The 13,748-nt window shown below is 39.4% G+C and overlaps 1 protein-coding gene across 8 annotated transcripts; it reads right to left on the bottom strand.

Moving 5' to 3' along the window:
• Positions 1-21: 21 nt before the first annotated feature.
• On the bottom strand, positions 22-13,062 carry mapk8a (mitogen-activated protein kinase 8a). Of its 8 annotated transcripts, none has more exons than XM_079473348.1 (13): positions 12,748-12,936; positions 11,297-11,465; positions 11,069-11,198; positions 10,904-10,962; positions 10,554-10,692; positions 7,143-7,308; positions 5,957-6,028; positions 5,623-5,805; positions 5,272-5,396; positions 5,020-5,083; positions 4,473-4,550; positions 2,384-2,420; positions 2,097-2,197 (listed from the first exon to the last, which is right to left on the bottom strand). In XM_079473348.1, exons 2-12 carry the CDS (start codon positions 11,416-11,418, stop codon positions 2,416-2,418), a joined length of 1,143 nt encoding a protein of 380 aa, XP_079329474.1. In that variant the 5' UTR covers positions 11,419-11,465; positions 12,748-12,936; the 3' UTR covers positions 2,097-2,197; positions 2,384-2,415. The 8 variants fall into 8 exon arrangements, with proteins under 8 accessions (XP_079329467.1, XP_079329472.1, XP_079329471.1 ...); XM_079473347.1 differs by having other exon boundaries at positions 2,100-2,192; XM_079473341.1 differs by lacking the exon at positions 2,384-2,420 and having other exon boundaries at positions 22-2,192; positions 12,748-13,062.
• Positions 13,063-13,748: the final 686 nt, after the last annotated feature.

Below are 13,748 nucleotides of genomic sequence, written 5' to 3'. Positions count from 1 at the left end.
AATTACGACACAACACCCAAACCCATTTTCAACTGTTTATTTATATTTTTCCAGTTGTTACGATGAAAACAGTTGAATTCCAGTCAAATATAATGAGATGGTAATCGACTAACCCTAATATAAAAACAACTGCATCACTTTGTGAAGGCTAATAAACCCCCCCAAGCACCATGATCTTATAACTCATGTACAGTGATTTGGACTCAAGAATCAAATGCGAAGCAGGTCATGCAAGATTTTGCCCACACATTCTCCCCACTTTATAATTCGATCATCTTTTTCTGGAAAAAGCAAAATATGGACAGAATAATGTTTTCACATAGTCGAGTCTGAAATAAAATGGTTCATTTTTCAGCTATATAATACATCAGCTGGAACAAGAAAAAAGGTCTAGTGGCAACAAGAAAACTCATTTTGAGGTGTGCATAAACACACACAATCATACAAATTTTCACAGAATCTCTCTTACAAACTATACAGACACTTAAATATTCCCAACATATCAGCCGACAACCACATCTTCTGAATAAATAAATAAAACTAAAATAATATTACAGTAATACAACGTGGGCTTTCATGGTGTCAACGTGAGGTAGTTCAGACTCGACTCTGAAATGGTCATTAAAATGTATCAGCTTGAGAAACATTGCTCTTTTTGCAGGTGCAGTAACTCCCAGACAAATATATGTAGGTCTCAATGTCATTGACACGGTTAAGAGCACTTCAACAAAAAGCCACCAATATAAAGTAATTGCGAAATACTCAATTTTTCCCCCGTGCACAGGTAAATAAAAGGGCCAGACCCCACGTGTCAATAACACTCAGGTTCCCATGTTCTAGTCCACAACGTCAGGCCTTTTCAACATTCTTAACCATTCACATTCAAAAGCCCCACACCACTGATATATCTTCATCTTTTATCAAACATTGAGTTGAGCTCTGCAGTATTTCAAATCACAAGTCACAATGCACACACAAACTGTAGGTCAATCCCCAAAACAACAGGTCACGTTCATGTATAGCACATTATGTGCCATTTATCCTTAACCTGGAAAAGAAACCAAGAACTATCTGGAATATACTATTTCCAAATGTAGCTCACTCTACTGTTTTACAAAAATAAAATAATCAGTAGCTTAAATGACTAATGGAATATGCTAGAAATTAACCTGTGTTCACACCAATGGGGAAAAAACATTTGTTCTATCAGCTTTAACAATTTATGACCCAAGCATCACAGAAAAAACTGCTCGCATTATCTGTTCAGGGTAAGAAGAGAAAAACGCCGAATGGAATATTGCTATCACTATGTAGTATTTTTGCTCAGTGTTCGTTCTGTTTGCAGATTTTGAAGGGGTAAAGTGAAATAATGAAGGAAAAATGTGCTGATCTCCTGGATAACATTTAGAACAAGAAACACAAGTCCACACATTTCACAGTCCACCAGAAAATTAGCCAGCAGCAAAACTATTCATAAAAAATAATCTGGCAAAGTAAATCAACGCACATATAAAAATATTTTCGATGTTGACTGTCATTAATATCCAAATTAAAATGTAAATAAAATGTGCTATGCACAATGATGATAACACTGACCCAGAAAAAGCCACCTTGAGCAAGTTGTACTCACATAACTGTACTATTCTGACAGCAGTCGTCTGCAATATGTCCAATTTAAACTTCATTCAAATGATTTCGCAGATGTCTCAGAAAATAACCAAAATGACCAGGAAGAAACTAAATTGTAAAATAAATTAATTTGAGAAAATATATTCACAATTTATTCTTACAGATTACCTTCCTAAATCACTCTACGACCACATGACAAAATACTCTAGCTGTAGCTTATAAAAAGAAAAGATTTGTTAAGGAGCTCTGAATATCTCAGTAAAGCCAGTTAGGGGATTTGCTGCTAAAAAGATACAATTGTATAATAATTTACAGCATCTAGAACAGAACTCAAAAAGCCACATCCAAACCGAGAATTAGACAGGCCTAAATCTGATACCATGCCACACAGAGTGCAACTCCAGGTGAAGGTGATAGTCATCTGCAGCAGCTCAGAGGTCCTGCCGAAGCCTCCAGGCTGCTGTCTGTGTCCGAGGTCACGGTCGGCTCTGTGGACATGGACGAGATATCATTGATGGAGGAAGAAGAGGAGGGCTGGGGTGAGCCGTTGATCACTGCTGCACCTGTGCTATGTGAAACACAACATTCAGTTAGATTACATTACGTGTAGCTGCATGTAAGATGGGAGCACAGCCTTTATATATCAGTAATTCTCAGCCCTGCATTTCAGTGCAGTTTAAATCATGATCTCGATTGTAGAGAAATCTATAAAGGAACAGTTCACCCAAAAAAGAAAATTCTGTAATTTACTCACCTTCTAGTTGTTCCGAATCTGTATACATTTCTTTATTCTGATGAACACAGAGAAAGATATTTGGAAGAATGCTTATAACCAAACAGTTCTTGGCCACTATTGACAACTATAGAAGGAAAATGGCTTTAGAAAATTCTTTGTTCTGTTGAACACAAAATAAGATATTTTGAAGAACGCAGGAAAGCAAACAGTTCGGGGGCACTTTTGTCTACTATTGTAATTTTTCCTACTATGGTTGTCAATGGTGGCAAAAACTGTTTGGTTACAAGCATTCTTCCAAATATCTTTCTCTGTGTTCATCAGAACTTGAAGGCGAGTAAATGATGATGATAATTTTTTGACAACACAGCTGCATTTTTTATAGTCCCCGTGAACTGGCAACAAGTTGCGATTGTTTTTAATTATCTTTTTTTACTATTTTTGAGTGAAATTGAAAAAAATTGTGGGCGTGGCTTTAAATCTGCGATTTGATCTAAAAACAGCCGTTGCATTTTGAAATGGAATCAGCAGCAGACCGACAGTTGAAGGGGAGGAGTAAACTGATGCTCCGGCCAAGCAGTCTTACATACGTCATTTAAGATGGATGGTCATTAGAGGAAGGAACTGCATTTTCAGAGTTTAACAAAAGATTATGAGGGCACACAAATTTTCAAAAGACAATGACCAACATTGACAAACTATTTACAATAAACGCTGCAATATTTAATGAAAAAATAGACATTGTAATTTTTTATTTCACTGGGACTTTAATGTTTGTTTAAAACAAACATATAATACAAATACTTTTGGGCAAGTACACTCTTAAAAACTGTTGTGTTAAAACAACACAGTCTGTCTGTACTTTTCTGAAGACAGCTAATTTTGAGTCACTTTTAATTAAAGCAACAGTTTGTAATAAAATGCTGCTAGAGGGCGCATGATCAAAACCACAACAATGGCGTAGCTTGGTGACGCTGTGAGCGAGCGTGGAATGATGGGAACTGTTTTCCTCCACTACACCACTGATGGCCATCGATTAGACGGGAACGAGAAATCATGTTAACGGATGAGGTAAAGTAAACGTTTTATAAATGTTGCATATAATTGTGGTCCATAAATAAGTGACTGCTCGAAAAAACAAGATATTGGCTTGCTAGACGCAAAATACTACTTCCGCATTTGTCCACGACACTGTTGTCATGCGGTTTCTACGTCAGTAAAGGCGGTAACAAAGGGTAATGCGAATATGACGCATTGACAGGCGACTGCACAGCCGGTATCACTGTTTACAATGGTGATTTCCTCACGATTTAGTACGAAGCAGTTGGAAACATTTGAGATTTTGCAAGTACTCAGCTGATCAAAGTGTATAACACTGGCCTAGTGGGTTTTGGATATTTCACTGCAAAATTGTTACAAGCTGTACCTTTAAAGGGATACTCCACCTAAAAATGAAAATTCTGTCATGAATTACTCAAAGGATTTATACCTTTCTTTGTTCGGTTGAACACAAAGAGAGATATTTTGGAATAATGTAAGCAACCAACAGTTCTGAAGCACCATTAACTGCCATAGTAGGAAAACATTTTTTGTATTTTTTTGGTTTTGTTGAACACAAAAAAAATATATTTTGAGGAATGTAGGAAACAAACAGTTCTGTGGAATTTTTGGCTACGATTAAATGTTTTCCTACTATGGCAGTCAATGGTGTTTCAGAACTGTTGGTTAAATGAATACGTGTTTTCTGTGTCTTTGGTGTGTTATAAATTGCCCATGCAAATATTAAAGTGTTGGAACAAAAAACGCTTTCTGTCTAAAAGCGAACGCTAACCCAGACAGTGTACAGTTTATATAAAACAATGTTGATGTCTCTTTTTCTTAGTCTTATTCGCAACAGTAAGCCCAAAATAATTATTTATAAATGAAACTGTCAGGTGCAATTTTGTTGAAAATTTCATCATTTGACCTCAAGCCAACAAAAGATATGTCCATTAAGTAAACTGCTATTTTTTTTCTAACAGAGATGCGATATAGAGACAACAGTTATGGATTACAGCTTTCCGCCAGTGAATTCATATATATAAGACAGAGAGAAACTTCTTTAACTAACCTAGAGGGGAGGGCTGACCTCGAACAACACCATTCTTCAGCCTTTCTTCCCATTCCACCACTTCTTTATAGATCAGCTCTGATGAAGACAAAAAGAAATTATTGCATAAGAATGAGAAACCGCTTCATAGCAGTGAACTACATGTCAACTCATACTTTTTCTTTTTTACGTCTAATCACTGTCAAGCTAAAAATATTCTAACAAAAAACAAGCTAACAAACAGCCATTAAACATCCGTGTCACACTACCGAAAAACAAAGCTTTACTACTTATAGTTATTCTCTAACACTGGATTGATAGATTAAAAACCTGTCATGGAAACTGGCAAGAGTTAAGTTGAACGGCACACATTCCCCCTCAATGAGTTGAAAGAAATATCAATCGTTCTAATTTAAGCAACTGCCGTCAGACACGCCGAGGGGCCTATTAACGCTATTCAATCAGGTGACAAGCAGGCAAGATTTCGACTGCGTGTTTGTTATCCGTCCCTGGCACTTTCCTTTGCATCAAATTTCCTTCAGTGAACTTTGTGGCGAAGTGGACGAACCTTTCCATTCATCCACCGTGTGCTCTCTCTCATCCAGCTGTTTGTCTAAGACCAGAGGAGGTGGCTGCAGAGAAACATCATCACATATAACTATACTCAAATGAACAGTGGTTGTGTTGTATATGTTTTTCAGACAAACAGAGTAAAATTAAATATACCAGTGACTTAATATCAGATCATTAACTTTTTGAAAAGCATCCAGAAGTACAAACGGTCAAGAAAACATTTCTGCGTGCCAACGCATGGGCTTACCGCTTCCACTTCAGTTGGGTCGTACCACACGTTAATGTAGGGGTGCTGCAGAGCCACATCTACAGAGATCCGTTTAGATGCGTCTATCACCAGCATTTTAGACAGCAAATCCCGCGCCTGGCTCGCTACAACACAAATCACACCCAGAATGCGTATAATAGTGCTTTGTTGTTCTCAAGTCTGAAATGTAACCTCAACCTCAGTAAATTATTCAGTCTCTTTCACTGGAAATGCACTGGAATTGTAAATTATAGTTTTTTGTGTAAATGTATTTATACATATAAGTTTCACATAAAAGTGTATTACACACCTGCACATTTGGGTACAAAAACAAATACAAAAGCGGTATACCTTTCAGTTTGTTGTGTTCTGAATCAGCAGGGAACAGAACGTCTGGGAACAGCTTTTCAAAGCTGTATCCAGTGTACCGTGGCCTGTTCTCCACGTACGTCCGGACGGACTGGTTAAGTTTCATCATAAAGTCCTGGGTCGGCGTTCCGAGCTGCTCTATGACTTTGTTCCACTGATCAATATCTTCAAGCATTGAAGGGTTAAGAAAAATGTCTAAAATGTTCTAAACACTGATTAAGAACCTGTCACGGTGTAACACTGAAAATAATGTAACCGAGAAATGATGATAATGGAATGGATGGTAAACAAACCAAAAAGGCACATGTAAGGATACGATCTGTACCTGGAAACAACACACTACCTCTGACCATTTCAGCCATGATACAGCCAACAGACCACACATCCACTGAAAAATGAAATGAAAGTGAAATTAGCATGCAAACAGAGAGACGGAATGATAAACCAAAGACAAAATGAAGCAGAACTCAGATGGTGCGTAAGTGACGAGCGTCATGCAGAATCTGACATGTTTGGCAGGGAACGTCAGACCTGTGCGCTTTCAGAAATGTGTGCGATGAAAGAGAGCAGTCGAGGAAGATGAAGCACAGATGTAACACAAATACTCCAATAAACCAGAAACGTGGCCATTTACGCTAGTGTTGTGGCTCATCTTACTGATTTTGAGGCAATGAAATCTATTTAGAGTAAGATGAAACATGGGGAATAAATAGCTCTTATAATTTATACCATGCGATATTCATTATTTTTTAAATAATTAAAGAGATGAGTATTGACAGCTGATGTCTAAATTAAAATGCAGGGCTTGTGGGATTGTTTACTACACAACATGTATTAAACACCATCAAGCCTCCTCAAACATATTTGTATGACTACAAAAAAAAGATAAGCTCATACATTAAATTGCATAAATAAAAAGCTGATTTTTGGATGAACACAACATTCATACTGATTTAAGCCATACTGAGAATCCGGAACATGTACTGTGGCCAATTGGCCATAATATGCTGCACGTCTCTTCTCTGTGAACAAAATGATGTCATTTAAAATGACAACAAATCATCCAAGGGTTCGACTCAAGGATACAGTCTCTCCCAGGAAAAAGGATTTTGTGACGGACCATTTCTGCCAAAATGCAGCCCACAGACCAAATGTCCACTAATCGCGTGCAGTAGAGAAAAAGAGAGAAAATGGTTAAGCAGGAAGCCAGGGGGTGTTAGTATTTTTAAAGGATTGCATAAGCACTTCATCACGCTTTGGGCTGAAAAATAACTCAAAGACCACATCAAGTCAAGGGCAAGTCATCAGAAAGGAAAAACATTTAGATTACTTCAAAACAAAAGTTAGTACGGAAACCACAAAGCTGTTGTTATAAGGAAAGCATCACAAAAAGCGATCTATAAAAGTGTGAAATGAAACCTGCAACATGAGAATGATATTTGACATTAAACATGCAATGGACGTGCCAACTAGGCATTCTGCAGCTTGTCAGCAGCACTGACCATTGGCTTGATATCCCATTCCCAGGATGACTTCGGGGGCTCTGTAGTAGCGGGTCACCACATATGGTGTCATCAGCAAACCTGTGGCCGCTGTCCGGGCCAGACCAAAATCCAAGATCTTCAGGGTACAGTCTGACTTCACCACAATATTACTGGGTTTCAGATCCTACAGAAACATATGACGGAGTGTTAGCGTTAGATTTTGAGTCAGTATTAGGGTTTTCATGCAAATTTCAAAATTCGTGTCAACTCAAATGATGTCCTGTTTCAAACTGCGTAAGAGTCTTCGAGCGCTTTTGCACCATAGCGCCGAATCGTTCTCGTTGCTTACTCGATCCACTCCGTGCCGATCGATGCCAGCCGGTACGTAAATGGTTTTATATTCCGCTGCAGGGCTGATAACGGAAAGTTTTACAATGTAACACAAATGCTTCACGCGTTGCCACACAAGAGACTGAGCTATAATGCCTCTGCGGGCATTCATTAGCACCTAACCGTGCCAAAACCTTCTTAGCTGAGAACAGCTTGTAATCGTGCTGTGTCGAACCAGGCTCAAGTCGAAACATAACCGTAAGTGTTTTAGACTGTGCTTAGAACGGTTCGGCGCGATGGTGGAAAAGCGCTCTTAGAAGTCAGCGAAAGAAAAAAACATTTTTAGTATCACTTATGGTGCTGATTCATTAAACATTCATCTAAAATGTAGATATAGTTTCAGGGTCTGAAATGGTATCTGCATTCCAATGGTTTTACTCTATTTTTGAAGATAAATAAAGAGGTATACAAATAATACATATAATGTGTATATGAAGAGCGAACTCCCTTATACAACAAAAGAAAAGATTTGCTCATTCAATCATTTTTTAAAATCATAAAGCACCAAGTATCCCAGACAAGGCTTAAGACTAGTCCCAGACTAAAATTAATGTTTGAGCTGTCTAAACTGAAATAACTTTCCCTGACACATATTAAAATATGTCAGTGCCATTATTTGTGCCCTTAAAGCACACTAAACCCACACTATCTTGAATCCCGCTTCCAAGCGCTATTCAGGGTAAGTGTATCGCATCATGCATCACGTTCTGGATATAATCACTTTTTGCCCAGGTCTCGGAAGATTTTGCGGAAAGCTTTCTAAGTTATACAACTACGCTTCAAGGTTATATCTATTTATTCTGTTTGGCTAACATGTGATTTTCTTTTGTTTTTGCATTTTTGGGGTACAGCTACTTTGATACAATACAAATAAACCGCTATAAAAATAAATCTGACTTGACTATATAATTTAATATAATTTCCTAGTAAAATGTAGTGTTACCTAACCCTAAACCCAACGGGTTAGAAATACTACATGCTCACTTGGGATCTTTACGCCCACTAGAACACTTGGCCGGAAAACACGGAAATACGTCATGAAACTCGTCAAGTGGTCAAGTGCAAAGAGCGCAAGTGGGGTTTTTTGGACGCAGCCTAAGTGTTTTAAGCACCTTCTCAAACTGTTCTTAAGCATGCTTTTTGTTTATGTTTGTTGGCAGACATTGCTATTAGTCAAATGGTCATAGTCTAAGTGAAAACAAAAATAAAATTATCTCTCATGTTACACAGCCTGCTGCTCATAACTGCGTTTTTAGTTATATTTAGCTTTTAGCCTTTTTCTATTTTATAGGACAGTAGAAAGCCTGACATGAAAGTAGACGCTCTCGTGGTAGAATGCGTTTAAACAGCCACAAAAGATCGCCAATGGACATAACCAGAAACAACAAATCAGGGTTTAAACTTTGAAGACTTAAAAGTTTGGTTTAATGTCGAAAACGTACCAAGGAAGTGTCCATTACAGATTTCTAACACATACTTACATTGTTTAGCGTGTCTCAACCCTGTCAGAGCAGAAAAAAACACTTCTCTCTGTATGTTTATCTACCCTGTTCGCGTTCATTTGTAAATTGTGTGCACTTATTTCGTCCATTTGATAGAAAGATCGAAGTATAAACAGAGTCCGACCCACAAGACACATTCATGTATGAAAGTTAACGTGCATGTTTTAGCCAGAAGCTTCGTCATTTAACAAGGCATGGCTCCAGAGTGTGAGTTTCTCCATCTCACTCAGAGGGAGTGAAATTATCTGGAACAGAAACAGTATTTGTTTTAACTTGCGGAAATGTCAGACACAAATTTCGGACTCCATGTGCAATGGCCTTTACAGTTTTCTTGTGAAGTTATAAGTAGTTAAAAAGTTAGCAGGTAGAGGGGGACATTGCAGTGAGGCTGTCTGGTTTCATAAAAGCAGGTAGGACACTCCTACTCCTAGTATGCACCCTTCTAATGCGACCTACTTTCACAAGAATTTGGAGGACACGTGAGGTGTATCCTTCGTTGCTAGATATAATCCACAATTATTTGCGTCGGCCAACGTCTGTTATTTGAATAAACTGCAGCAGCTGCACATTCAATCAAATATGTGGTGTTTAAATGTTAACAGTTTACAATTTGTGTCACTTTTTTTTATCTTAACAGGCGTATGTAGTTAATTGGTTTACAGGTTTAGTGATTTTTAAATGTTTTAAAACCGTAATGTTACATTTGTTGAACTCTTTTGGGATTGTTAAGGTTAGAAAGTAACCAACATTTTGCTTCTTAAAATCATGTAGAAGTCATTTGAATTAATGTGACAGGTGTGCCAGTGCAATGCGTTGTCATAGCAACGTAGTGCTTCCTCTTTCCCTTTCTGCCAGTTGAGAATCCTCCAAATACTGCATCCTTTAGATGATGATGCCTCTGGAGGACACAAGGACGAAGCCTTACGAAACGCAGCTAGTGTTTTGCCCGCAAGAGGCAGTGTCGCGTGTTCCACAACAACGCTTAGCTGCTTACAGCGACCCCCTGCCTGCCGATGACGACTAATTAAAAAAAATCCCAAAAATCGGCCCAATCGGTCGACCTCTAAGAATGACAACATTTTTATTCATGTAACGCGTGGATATGCACAAGTAGGAATAAAACTAATGCATCCCAAGGTCGCTGCTTATAATGACCTTGTGCAATAAAACAAAAACTAAACGATCAATAAAGTGACATCTCTCTTATAATATTACAACAAACAACAATCTAATAAATCGGAGGATGAATAAGGTCATGCGGGACTGCAGGAGTGTGATGTTTATTGAGGATCAGTTGATCGTTTCTCTGCTGTCGCCTCTCCACACGTCCCTGACTCAACAGCGCAATGCAGTCGACAGCCGCAGCTGCAGTCAGCCAGGCAGAGGTCTGGCTTTTTGCAATAAACCCAGGGGATTGAAACCCCACCCCCTCCCTCACCTTAACTGATTATAAAGCTATTCTCCGTCAGTGCAACCTTGGCTGCGTGTGGCAGTGTTTTTGTATAGGACGAGAGGCTTTTGGCTAAAGAGCACCGACCCTGTGGATGATTCCCGCCGAGTGGAGGTGCTTGATTCCGCACAGCATCTGGTACAGCAGATAGGACAGCCGCTCGTGGTCCAGCTCCATCTGAATGACTTGGCAGAGGTTGGCGTCCATCAGCTCCATTACTAGGTAACTGTTGTTGGGGATGGGGAGGGAAGAGGAGGGGCAGAAGGAGGGTGTGATGGGGAGGGGGCAGAGAGGGAAAGGGGAGGGTGTGTGCGTGTGCGTGCATGCGGTTGGATGTGACAGAAGGGAAAGAGATGGAGGGGGTGTTTAGTCGGGACCCTTTTTGCAGACCAAAACCATTATATCTCACAGTGCCTGTTGTATTTTAGGATACTTACACATCTTGAAATTCTTCTAATGTTTTCTGTGGTGTGAAAACATTTAAGAGGCCTATAATCTGGAAATGCAAAAACAGAAGGATATGGATTAGAACGGTTATTCCCAGCTGAATCTGTGGTGAAGGCTTCACTGCAAGCATCACATGTTATGATAGACAGACTTACGTTTTTATGGTTGACACATTTCATAAGCACCAGCTCTCTGAAAGCTCTTTTGGCATGGGTCTGATTCTGAAAGGGTCGGCTAAGTTTCTTTATACCCACATTTCGTTCGAGGTTGTGGTCGTACGCTGAGCTACAAGAGAAAAGGATGCAATGAACATATGAGAAGACGTTATGACTGCGTTACATCCTTGATTTGATCAGGGGTTAAATCTGAGCTCCAGAACATACCAGACTATTCCTTGAGCACCTGAGCCAACTGGTCTTAGATTCTGATACCGCTTCAACACCGTGAATGTGGAATCGCCGACATCTACGCTGTGGAACTCTTTCTCTCGCTTATTTTTGTTCATGGTGAAGTCGGTATCTGAGCATCCGAACGAGGCAGACTTTTACAAACCTAGACCACAAGCAACAAAACGAACAAAGCTATTACATTGCAGAGGAATGTTTGCAGTTGTGATGTCATCATTTTGGGGATATTTTTGCCCACAGCAGGATAAAGTGAAAGGGCAGCACTGAGTGGGCCGCAAGCTTTTTTTGGCTTTATCTCTGCGTCACGAAAGAAGAAAATAAATAGAGCATACAGCGGTTAGAACCAAGCACCACCAAGCATCTGTAGATGCACAAGATGTCCATGATCATAATGGCTTTTAACGAAAAAGCAATAACAACAGCATGACCCAGTTCAACACAAAAGCGTTTCCAACATTCCGGATGAAATATTGTTTCAGCCTATTGGATCAGGGCAGGGACAGTATTTTTCTGACATGTAGAACAACAGAGACTACAATAACAGAAAGTGTCGCTAACTATATCTGAACATGTATGAATGAACCAATGGAATTTTGAATCCATGGCAACAGAGAGACTTTATGAGAGATTCTGCCACAATCTGGCATGCGGCCCATCAAACCAGTTAGTCAAGTGACAGGTTTTCATCTTATTTAGATCTTGATAACGGCTACAACATGAAACCAAGTTGGTTTCTGTTAACCATTGGGAAGTTTAAACTTATATTAATAGTAGTAAATCGTACGCTGGGGCAGAGAAGGCTTGACCAGATGTGCATTGCAATACTAATAAAAAATCGTATACCTGAAGCAATCTAAAGGATTGTAATTCAGACAGTAGAAACTATAGAATTTGACTTCTATAGAAGGTAAATATAATGAGAAAATAAGCTGTTTATTACAAAGTAAACCCCAAAATCGTTCATATTATTGCTCATTCAGCATACATACAGTCACGATTTGATACAAAAATTACAGGCCTATAAGACGCCACCCAATAACAATCAAAAACCTGGCATATAAACACTGTGTTTATATAACCACAAAGATTCATATTATATAGACGATCGCCATATTATCACATTACAATACACCTCCTTACATTCTTACCAGGTTTCACATTAAAAGTACAACTTACAGTACAGTGGTGCCTGGCCATACGAGCGGTTTGACAAATAACACCGTATCCAATCTCACGTAACCCACAGAGCCCGTATTCATTTATCAATCGCTACATTAAAGATCCGCATTGTACGGCGGAACCGCAAAAACAGCGCCGTTGTGACATTATTGATTCAACGGAAAGAAAATCAGCTGTGATGTATGCAAACGCCCTCCCCCACGCGAAACAATACCACGCTATAAAAGCACCTTAAAACGCTTACTTACCAGCCGCGATTGAAATATAAACAGCACTCCCTGTATCCTATTTGCCAGTTATGTACCCGGACTGTTCAGAAATGAAACGTTGAAAGATCTATCGGTTAATATTAGCGCTTATTCGGCTAATGGTTTCGACAACATGACACCAGCGTTTTGAAAGCGCGTTCTGGCAGCAGGGCAGGCCTCGCGTGCACTGCGGAGCGGACGACATGCGCTCTACGTCACCAAACCCCCACACACGCGCTTCCGTGCCATCACACCAGTCTATTCATAGGAGCGTTATTTCTTCCATGTATCTACAGGCAAAGTGCGATATACACAGCTGAATAAATCAGCTAGATTTGTTGTACACCGTTTGAAAATGTTTATATGATGACACGTTTTAATCTTGGTGGCTAAATATAGACATTTTATTTTTATTACGTGATTTCCTGTTAAAACAGATTTCACCAAATCGTGGTATTAACCAGCACTGTCATCTATTTTGCTTAAGGTAACTTGAATATATGAATCGTTAACAGGGTGTCATTGTAAATTATTTGACTAGGCTCGGAGAAAGTCTAAACGACATGGATGAGACGCAGCAGCATCATCTAGCAGCGTGTGTTTTGAGCGGATACTGACTGCGTAAGGGGATCACCTCGCGCTTACAATTTGAGGAAAAACGAAGACTTCCTAATGACCCGTCAATCCACTTGAGCTCTTGAGCTGTTGTCCAAGAATAGTTCTTCAATTTATAAAAAGTGTCGATGCCGCACGGGCATCAGTGGCGTCTTAGCGAGCAGACATGGGAGTAGTTTGAGTGGTTGTACAACAGGCCTATGTCTGTGCATCGCTGGGTCACATGCAACGCTTGGTAACGGGAGGTAAATGAAACATGTAACGTTAGTGAATGAGACACTGAATTACAGTGTGTGGACTTGGAGACAGAGAAGATCAGGATTTACACACAGCGAATGCTAAAAGGTAAAATTGATGCTGATTCTATGAAAATGTTGGTTAATGTT

Source organism: Barbatula barbatula (assembly GCF_947034865.1).
Source record: "Barbatula barbatula genome assembly, chromosome: 14".
Taxonomy (NCBI): Eukaryota; Metazoa; Chordata; class Actinopteri; order Cypriniformes; family Nemacheilidae; genus Barbatula; species Barbatula barbatula.
Note: the sequence above shows the minus strand (reverse complement) of the source record. Positions and strands in the feature narration are given on the sequence as shown.